We start from the raw sequence: 10,693 nt of genomic DNA on the forward strand, positions 1-10,693 counted from the left end.
GCTAAGCACGTCCCTAGTTTCAGACGAAGTTTTCCGTCAGGAGGCCGCGCAAGTGCACTTGCGTTTCACCGTTACCATAGCGACTGGGCCTCGGGACGCAGATCCTTGCTGCTTTGCCAACATCTTTGAGCAACTGCGGCTCCGGAGGCCGGGGTAACTGGCGGGTAACTAGGCTTTAGAGTGGCATTTTAAAATATGTGTCTTTAAGCTGTTCGTAGGCTATCAGAGGTTTAGTTTTTGTTCACAGTGTCAACACCCAGGGCGGTGGATCAGTTCCGTTATTCACATTCCACGAGAGACGCTGCCTTAGCATCTCTATCCAGCAAGCCCTTTGTTTTATTAGAAAATGAACAATGGCGTTGAGCAAAAAGAAACCCCAGAGAAACAGACATGTCAGGGCACAATTGAAACTAGATGGTTGGCCGGGCGCGGTGGCTCAAGCCTGTAATCCCAGCACTTTGGGAGGCCGAGACGGGTGGATCACGAGGTCGAGAGATCGAGACCATCCTGGTCAACATGGTGAAACCCCGTCTCTACTAAAAATACAAAAAATTAGCTGGGCACGGTGGTGCGTGCCTGTAATCCCAGCTACTCGGGAGGCTGAGGCAGGAGAATTGCCTGAACCCAGAAGGTGGAGGTTGCAGTGAGCCGAGATCGCGCCATTGCACTCCAGCCTGGGTAACAAGAGCGAAACTCCGTCTCAAAAACAAACAAACAAACAAACAAACAAAAAAACCAAAAAAAACTAGGTGGTTATACACTTTGAGAAAAATGACAAAACCAAGATCAGAGACCCAACCAGTATTTGTTGAACGCTCTATACTCATCAAGTTAACTTGTAGGCTCTCTGGGAGGATTCAAAAGAAATTAAGACATGGATCCAGTTCCAAGAAGCTTACAATTTAATTGAAGACATACACGTGAAATACTCAAAGAATTGTATGGCATTGACTATAAGTGCAATGGATTCAGTGGTTGAGGATGTAGATGAGTAAATAGAAGTCTGATGGAAGAGATGGGATTAACGCTATGCATTTAGATGGGTAGTTAGATGGGATCGAGGAGGAGAAGATTAAAAAATTAGGCCTTATGACAATTACCAACTCCGTAAAATTGTCAAACATTAAAAGGTGTAAACTTCTATTGATAAAATTAGACGAGAATTTAAGAACTCAAGTACTTCTTTAATGAAAGTAATATTTTCCACAAAAATTCTAAAGAACTATGAAACCATAAGAAGTCTTCTTTGTTTAGTAAAAAGTTAAATTATATGCTTTGTGTTGTGAATGTGTGCTAATATGAATTGTAATATTCAATTGATTAGAACACTTTATTGTCCCATTAGACACATAGTAATTATTATTACATTTTTCTGATAGCTGGTAGTTTAAAGTTGCAGTGATTTTATATCTTTTGGTAATAGGCAACTTTTAATCAGTAAATTTTTGCAGGCTGGATTTATTCTTAACTGCTTATTTAGCATAGGGTCAATGGTAGAGGTGCAGTTGGGCACTTTGGGTCTTGATGCTAAAGTCCCAAAGTCTGGAGCTTTCAAAATTTGCAAGTCTTCGTCCAGTTCGTAGGCAGTGATGTGAATAGGTCTGTATCAGTCTGTTATCCGTGCCAGTCAGATGATATACTGGCCTCTGCAGAACCCTACCCCTCATGCAGTCACAGTCATTATTCTCTAGAAGCCATACATAGAAAAGTCCTAACACGTCTCATTAATAACTTCAGTCTGTAGAGAATCAGACTGAGAGAGAGTTCTGCTTAAGAGTCAAGCAAGGGAGAGCCTTACTTGCCAGCCACTCCAAAACTTCCATACAGGCAAACTCAGATTAGCTAAGTCGAGATGATTTGAACTGCAGCGGGCTATTCAGAATCTTATAAGCAAGAGAAATGCTTTTTTGTTGAAACCATTGACGTTTTGGGGTGCAGTTTTATTGGAGCAATAACTGACTAACATACAAAACAAATAGAGTGGACAGAATTCCACATGCTGAAAATGAAAAAGAGATTTCTATAGAAAAATCAACACCAAGACATATAACCTCATTAAATCATTCAGTTTTTCAGAATAAAGAGAATTCTTTAGGTACCTAGGCATGAAATGAACAGGGGAGTGTGATGGAGAAAAAACAAGAAACATGTTGTTTTCCTCTGTTTGCCCCCTCCTCAACTGTGTCAGTGTTTTTGTCTTCCACCCATTTCCACCTAATTAATGAAAAGTTGTCTTTTAAATTTAGATTTCATATTCTAGACTAAAACAAATCCTATCCTAACCTATAAACTCCACTATAACAGGAACTGTGTTTGTTTCTGCTTAATCTTTTATGTTTAACACTTAACACATGCCTGGCTCATGTGGATTCTCAGCAAATATTTGTTAAATGAATGAATGAACTCCATGGTCTTTTTTTCTTAGACTATGGCAAGTTCAAGTATCACTTATTTTCTGCATCTCATGAATTAATATCTTGAGAGTTGAAAGATTATTGCTCTTGAGCTTATGATACTTAGAGGAGTATTTGGAGACTTCACTGTCTTTTAATTCACCATTTGTACTGCTCTTGTCTATCTATTGCTTTATGAAAATCTGCTGGAGACTCAAGTTCATTTTGTCTTCTGATGTATTATTCTAATGTCATAAAGTTTCATCATTAGGGCTACTGTTTGGTTTGTTTCATTGTATCACCCATTCTAAGGAAGCATGGTATGCCAAATGGACTAGTTAAAATGGTAAATTAGAAGATTTTAAGAATATCCCCCTTACAGATATTTTACTTTATATATATCAGTGACTAAAAAGTGAAATCAGTGTCTCAACACTCTGATTTCAAGAATGACACAAAAATATTTAGGAAGTAGTGCTGATTGAATTATTGTATCCCAGTCACTGGCTTTATACATGTTATATATTTTTGTATTCCTCACAACAACTCTATAGGGTAGGAATTAATATCATTTTACAGACAAACTTTTAGTGATTTGCTCAAAATCTCAGCACTAACATTGTGTCAAAATTCAAATCTGACTGGGCACAGTGACTCACACTTGTAACTTTAGCACTTTGGGAAGGCAAGGTGGGTGGATTGCTTGAGCCCAGGAATTTGAGATCAGCCTAGGTAACATGGTAAAATTCTGTCTCTACAAAAAAATACAAAATCAGCTGGGCATGGTGGTGTGCACCTGTAGTCCCAGCTACTTGAGATGCTGAGGGGGGAGGATTGCTTGAGCCCAGGAGGTTGAGGCTGCATGCAGTGAGCCATGATCATGCCACTGCACTCCAGCCTCAGTGACAGAGCAAGAACCTGTCTCAAAAACAAGCAAATAAGGAAAAAACAACAACAAAAACCAATTTAAATATAATTCTGATGCTACCATCACTTTTCCACTGCTACCTCCTCTCAAACATGTAAACTATCAAAAGTTTTTGCCATCCTAAGGACCAAATGCTTAGGTCCTAAGATACATTAGCTAACAATGGCCAGCAATTATTTGTGTGACTGTGACACTGTCAGTTAAGTTATTTTTCTAAGCTAAAATGGTGATCAACTTACTTATAGATACTATACTAGTAAGAAAAAGTAGAGGTAAGATTGTATTCAACATCAAGTTAATTCTTATGTAAAATGCCAGTTTTCTATAACATGAGTCATATGAAAACACAACAGTGTTAGGTGGGGGGCTAGAGGAGGGATAGCATTAGGAGAAATACCTAATGTAGATGATGGGGTGATGGATGCAGCCAACCACCATGGAATGTGTATATCTATGTAACAAACCTGCACATTCTGCACATGAAACCTTAAGTTCAGTAATGAAAAATAAATTTAAAAAAGAATTTCTGTCATAAAAAAATGCTCACTAGGGCTGGGTGCAGTGGCTTCTGCCTGTAATCCTAGCACTTTGGGAGGCTGAGGTGGGTGGCTCGCCTGAGGTCAGGAGTTCAACCTGACCAACATGGAGAAACTCCGTCTCTACTAAAAGTACAAAAACTAGCCGGGTGTGGTGGTGTGTGCCTGTAATCCCATCTACTCGGAAGGCGGGGTGCGCTGAGGCAGGAGAGTCACTTGAAACTGGGAGGCAAAGGTTGCAGTGAGCCAAGATTGCACCACTGCACTCAAGCCTGGGTGACAGAGTGAGACTCTGCCTCAAAAAAAACATGCTCACTAACATTTAATAGTTTAGTCATCAGATATGAAAATTGAAAAACTGCTTAGCTGAAGAGTAATGTTCTGATGTAAGGGTTAAACTCAACATTACTGAGTAGAGCAGATGTTCATGAGGTAAGCTATTGATACAGAAGCTAAGAACGAGTTGGGAGAGGGAGAGCAGTTCAGAGAAATGTGACGGTTGTATGAGCAGAGAAGCAGCCCAGGGCCCAGGGAACAGAATAATGAGGACAGTACAAGATGTATTCTTCCTTTCACAATTGTAATTATTCCTGCCATTTGTGAATTTGAAGACTCTCTTGAGGAAACAGTAAAAAATAAAAAAGGTTAGTCCAGGCATTAGAGAGAACATGTAAAGAATCCCATGTAAGAGTTATAAAGAAATCTATAAAGGTACAGTTTGGGTTTGAGGATTTTGGAGTGGGATGAGGAGGTAGATAGATTGGATTTTTTTGTCATAATATAAGTGAAAGTCTAGGGGGGAGAGAGAATGAGGAAAACAGGATCTAAAATGAGAAGAATCTCAACTCTGATTTTGTACAGATTGATAAGACTGTAGGCCCTCATTCATGGATGAAAATACTAATAGTGAACTAAGGAATTGTAGGGAAATAAGGAATAAGGCAGTAACAATAAGAATGAAACTTTCCAAAAGACTTTAAGAGAAAATTTTTGGTTATCCTCAGTTGGTTGTTGGAGCTATGCATTGAGATATTTGATTCTTTAGCAGGTAGGAAACTATGTGAAAGAATCTTCTGATGTCATAATTTCTGGGTGTCACTGGAACATTTGATCATCATTCCTTGGCAATTCCAGGCTTCTGTGGAAGGTCAGTAGAAGCATTGATTTATTCACCTCTACAGGAATCAGACTCAGCCTATATTGGTAAGTCTATTTATCCTTGATCAAATAACAATGTTAACACCTGCATGGATAATCACAATAAACCACAGTGTGGTTTTACTAAATCATCATTGAGCAAAACACTTTTTTTCTTGATAATTGACACAGTCTATAAAAGTTATCATTTAAATTCTTAAACCTTAATTTAGTTTTATTGCCACCAATAAACATTTACTTTTAGGCATAGAATACTGTACTAGGCATAAGAAATAGTTAAGCAATTTAAAATTTTTCCTATCCCTTGTGGGCTAATAGTTGAATACATGCAAATTATTTCAAGATAGAGCTATTAAATATTCACTGTGTGCCAAGCACTGTTCTAGGTATTAAGTATTCAGCGATGACAAAGACAGACTTGGAATGAGGGTGGATATTAAGCATTTATAAAAATAAGGGTAGTATTTCTTAACAGTGGGCAGTTCTGCCTCTCTCTCCCACGAGGGGACATTTGGCAATGTCTATAGACATTTTGAACTGTCACAACTTTGGGGGAGGGGTACTGTTTGCATCTACTGGGTGAAGGCCTTGAATTCTGCAAAACATCCTCCAATGCACAGGATAGTTTCCTCCTTCACCGACTAAGAATTATCTGATTCCCAACTGTCAATAGTGTCATGGCTGAGAAACCTTGAATTAGAATGATGATAACTGTTACAAAGCAGAAATAAAGGTTGCTATGAAAACTTAGATAATGGGGGTTTATAGAAGTAAGTTACAGAGTAAGTCAAATGTCAGTTCAGACTTAATGGATTGAATTGGCCATAGCAAATGATGGGTGGGAGCAGTGGGGTAGTGAAGAGTTCCAAGGTAGGCAGTAAGGAGTTTATTTATATGTGTTTATGTGTATGCATCATGTCTACTTCATAATAAATTTAATATCACATGTATACTTGCATATATTTATATATATTTTACTAATGCTCAGTAGTACATGCTGAATAATAATAGTTAACATTTACTGAGCACTTACTGTGTGTTAGTTAGGCAATGCGCTTTACATGTATTACCTTACTCCTCACTATTTTCCTAGAAGTAGATAATATTATCACCAACGTACCTGTGAGAAATATAGATAAATACCTTGGATCACGTAGTTGGGAAGGGCCAGAACCAGGATTTGAACTTAGATAAATCCAGCTCTCCCAAGGCTACTTTCTTAACTACTTTACTGTGACTATAAGGAAGCAGGGGGAAATGAATAATCACCTGGAGCAGAAGGATTAGCTGAAGATATCTTGGTGAATGCAAAATTCTGTGCTCCAAAGGAAGAGAAGAGTATAGATAGGTAGAGAGGCGCGTGTTGATTGTAACAACTATTTAAAGGCAAACCGAATTTTGTCTTCACACAGCAGAAATGGACTTCAGTTATGTTAACCATAGGGTACACTATCCTTATATTACTTGGTGGCTATTTTGTATTTTTTGCAAGACTTAAATTGTACATAAGGGATAGTTGTGAAATACTTTTATAGCTATTTATAAATAGAATAACACTCAGAATATTTCTATATGTCTATAACAAGATTGTAATATTAAAAATTCCAAGGCCAGGCACGTGTGCACCTGTAGTTCCAGTTACTAAGTAGGCTGAGGCAGGAGGATCGCTTAAGCCCAGGGGTTCAAGATTGTAGTGCACTATGATTGTACTTGTGAATAACCAGTGCACTCCAGACTAGGCAACATAGTAAGACTCTGACTCCTAAAAAAGTTCCATACAAGTCTTTGATGACAATCTATCTTCACCCCCAATATTTTAACTTTCTAATCTAGGTTTTCAGTGAATTATGCCTTTTGAGTTTGGGACCCAGCCAAGGAGGTTTCCAGTGGAAGGAGGAGATTCTTCAATTGGGCTGGAACCGGGGATGAGCTCTAGTGCTGCCTGTAATGGGAAGGAGATGTCACCAACCAGGTAAAGTCTTCAATCCTGACAACTGAGGAAATATGTATTGGCTATCATCAATATAACCTTCAGCTGTTATATCATCAGTATATTGGTTATATCATCAATATAACCTTCAGCTGATACTCAGTACAAGCAAGAAAAAATTCTCAGGAATTAAAAAAACATTGTTGTTTCTAAATTAGTATTAACAGAGCCCAGGTTTCCTTAGTATAGAATCTGTGTTTTGTATTTCTATAAAGTCTTGATGATAGGCCAATTTATTCTCTCTCTTTCTAGTACATTTTTAGCTATTAACCCAAAATCCGCACAATTACGTTTGTCCCAGCCTTAGACTCTTTTGTTGATAGCTTCATGATTAGGTAACATTCAGTTAAACAAACAAACCTTCAATGTTAGTATGTGCAGGGCACTGTGCTAGGCATAAGGCTAAAAATATGAAAAAGACTTAGACCTCAGATTTGGTGTCACTTTGGCTTTGCTGTGACCTTTGGCAGAAAGAGTGATACAGAGTATGAAGATTCTGTGAGACAAAGCAGTTTTGCAAAATGGTTAGTTCCATTTCTCTGATATTTATCATAGCAAAACCTTAGATTCTCATGGTTGGAAATTTTTGGAACACAGATTTAAGTTTAACAGGGTGTAGGTACTTAAAAATTGGAGTTAGTAAAGAATGAAACAGGCTACTTTGGGAAATAATGAGCTCCCAGTCTTTAGAAATGTTTAGGGCTGAGTGACTATTAATTGGTGGAAATGTTGGAAAGGAAATGCATATATAAGACGTATTTTTGGACTAGGTGTCATTTAAGGGCCATTTCAAATCTGAGAGTCTGTCAACATTTGAACAGTATGTGGAATACTATGTTCAGTTTTGTATTTTTCCACAGACATTCTCATTTTGAAATCACTCAACTGACGTGATTTTAGGGTACATATGCACATGAATTGCCATGGTATTATCACTTATGTTTGTAACTATGTACTTTGTTTTGCCATTTAGCGATCATTATGTACCTTTCAAAATGAACATCTGGAGGGTTATCTTTGAATATATGAATTTCCTGTGATTAAATCTATGGCAAAGGCCACAATTTCTTTGTTATATCAGTCTAAAATAGGTGCCTCATCAGCAAAACCATGTTATACTCATTTTATGACATTCAGAGATTTCAAAGTGATTTAAACAGTTAAATATACACTAAAATTTGGGTGCTCTGAAAAAAATATTTCTCCTTTTTAGTATCTAACTACATGTCATCTGCTTTTTTATTCAGGCAACTCCGGAGATGCCCTGGAAGTCATTGCCTGACAATAACTGATGTTCCTATCACTGTCTATGCAACCATGAGAAAGCCACCTGCACAAAGCAGCAAGGAAATGCATCCTAAATAGCATCACTAAGTCTTTTGTCAAGGTCTGACTAGGTCAAGGGTAGTGGACCAGTATCATCTTGTGATCTGGTAAACAAATAAAAGTGGTGGCACCTTCGAATGATGACAACAATTGAACTATTTACTTGTAGTAAGACAGACAGAAATATAGTCAATAAAACACACATAGTAATAGGCTATCAGTTATGCCTGATAGGTAAGACAGAATAATATTTCACAATTAGAAAGTACCTTAGAGATCATCTTGCTCACAGTAGGTCATTAATATCAATAATTGAAGATGAAGCTTAATTCGACATGGTCATCAATCAGGTGGGGCTTATTCTAAATGTTTAATGTATCTTAGGCTCATTTCCTTGTTCATATTTGGGTTGCTAATTAGATAAATCCCTTTACCTTACTACCCCAAGCCAGTCCCTATCTTGATATTATTTGATAATGCTCTGCTCAGGAATAATTAGATTGGGTGAGAAATGGAGCCCTGTGGTTGTGTTTTGGAAGAGTATTCAAGGTCAAAGAAAGTTCTTAGTCCATGGTTAATCTGCAAGGCATTTAAGCTACTTCCATAAAGAAGCCCAGATTATTGGTTTAAATGTAAATGAAGTCAAAGCTGTGGTTCTAACCCTGATTTTTCCAAGAAAAATGATGTCCCATTATCATATTGTATCCTAAGTGCTAACCAGATATCTTGATAAATTGTTTATGATAGATACTGAGAAACCTCATGTGGATTTTTTAATTTGGTTAGATCTAGGATCACGTTTGAGGTTGGGGCCAGCTCTCTGTTCATTTTTTTCCTTGTGGTAGTCCCCAGAAACTCAGCCTGTTTTCCTTTTCTCTCAATGGCTGTCAGCATCCATCTAGTCAAATTGTCTTTTCCAAAAGACTGACTTTAGAATCAGATACAATTTTCACCAGTGTGTGTGTGTGTGTGTTTTTTGTCTATCTTGCTGCTTCTGAAAATATACATAAAAGTCTTTTAAAATGAAAACTTTATTAACTTATAATTAAATAGACATAGATGCATATACATTACCTTCGGTGAAAAAGAAAAACTGCCAGGGAGTTATAAGATGAAAAACTCACAGAGCTGGGAGATGTTTGAAGGCTAACCAGTTAAAGTGGAAAGATCTTGAACATATGGAGCATTGAGTAGACTCAGAAAGGTCATGCTTTCATAAGAGATCCAAACTGGCACTAGACTAAAGACTTTAACAAAGCTTAAAAAGCCTTGAGAGACTCGAGATGATCTCGAAGTAACCTCATTTTGTCTGCCAAATAAAAATGGAATATTTCTTAAAAGAAGAAAACAAAATGGAGGCAGGAAATTGCCTGAGGCTGGAGAAAGAATGATAGGAAGGAGAAAGGAGTGATGAAAAATTCCTCAAAGGGCTGGGTGTGGTGGCTCACACCTGTAATCCTGGCACTTTGGGAGGCTGAGGCAGACGGATCATTTGAGGTCAGACATTTGAGACTAGCCTGGCCAACATGGGGAAACCCCATCTCTACTAAAAATGAAAACATTGGCCGGATATGGTGGTGGGTACCTGTAATCCCAGCTACTTGGAAGGCTGAGGCAGGAGAATCGCTTGAACCCAGGAGGTGGAGGTTGCAGTGAGCTGAGATTGCATCACTGTGCTCCAGCCTAGGCAATAGAGTGAGACTGTGCCAACCCCCCAACGAAAAACAAGAAAAGAAAAGAAAAGAAAAATTCCTCAGAGCTTATACAAGGCCGGGAAGAATATGTGTTTCAGCAATAGTGGAAAGATCTTTTAATATAGTCCATGGATCATTGAGTAGAGTCTTCAGCAAAATACTGTCAAAGGGGGTTAGGGTTAGGTTAGGGTTATGGGAATAGACTGAAGACTACTCTGGACTTGTGCTAACATAGCTTAAGAGAAACATTTGAAAGGATCAAACTGACTTCAAGTAACTCTTAACCTTATCCAAAGGGAGACAACTGCTCAAAATAAAAATAAAAACTACAATAAAAGCCAGCACCAAATGTGTAACATTCACAATGATTAGCATCTAATAAAAAATTACCAGGCCTTGCAAAAAAAAAAAAAAAAAAAGAAAAAGAAAAAGAAAGCAAAATGCAATCCACAGTCAAGACAATCTTTAGTCGATAGAAACAGACTCAAAATGACAGCATTAGTAAATTCTCTGTATCCCAACCCAAATCTCATGTTGAATTGTAAACCCCAGTTTTGGGGGAGGGAGCTGGTGGTAGGCGATTGGATCATGGGGGTGGATTTTCCCCTTGGTGTTCTCATGATAGTGAGTTGTCATGAGCTCTGGTTGTTTAAAAGTGTATGTACTCC

General features: G+C 38.0%; 1 protein-coding gene across 8 annotated transcripts; it reads left to right on the forward strand.

The window, feature by feature from the left end:
• The first annotated feature begins 81 nt into the window (after positions 1 to 81).
• On the forward strand, positions 82 to 9,077 carry FAM229B (family with sequence similarity 229 member B). 8 transcript variants are annotated; one of them, XM_008994920.5, is made up of 4 exons: positions 82 to 164; positions 4,903 to 5,060; positions 6,849 to 6,987; positions 8,253 to 9,077. In XM_008994920.5, the coding sequence occupies exons 3-4, from the start codon at positions 6,863 to 6,865 to the stop codon at positions 8,368 to 8,370; spliced, it is 243 nt and encodes an 80-aa protein (XP_008993168.1). In that variant the 5' UTR covers positions 82 to 164; positions 4,903 to 5,060; positions 6,849 to 6,862; the 3' UTR covers positions 8,371 to 9,077. The 8 variants fall into 8 exon arrangements, with proteins under 8 accessions (XP_008993168.1, XP_008993172.1, XP_008993171.1 ...); XM_008994924.5 differs by having other exon boundaries at positions 4,903 to 5,004; XM_008994923.5 differs by having other exon boundaries at positions 4,906 to 5,060.
• Positions 9,078 to 10,693: the final 1,616 nt, after the last annotated feature.

Source organism: Callithrix jacchus, chromosome 4 (assembly GCF_049354715.1).
Source record: "Callithrix jacchus isolate 240 chromosome 4, calJac240_pri, whole genome shotgun sequence".
Taxonomy (NCBI): domain Eukaryota; kingdom Metazoa; phylum Chordata; class Mammalia; order Primates; family Cebidae; genus Callithrix; species Callithrix jacchus.

Excerpts from the sequence above, each read along its gene's own strand:
- FAM229B (XM_008994920.5), top strand. The coding sequence starts at position 6,863 with ATGCCTTTTGAGTTTGGGACCCAGCCAAGGAGGTTTCCAGTGGAAGGA. Across the intron at positions 6,988-8,252 it reads AAGGAGATGTCACCAACCAG|GCAACTCCGGAGATGCCCTG; the intron begins GTAAAGTCTTCA and ends TTTTTTATTCAG.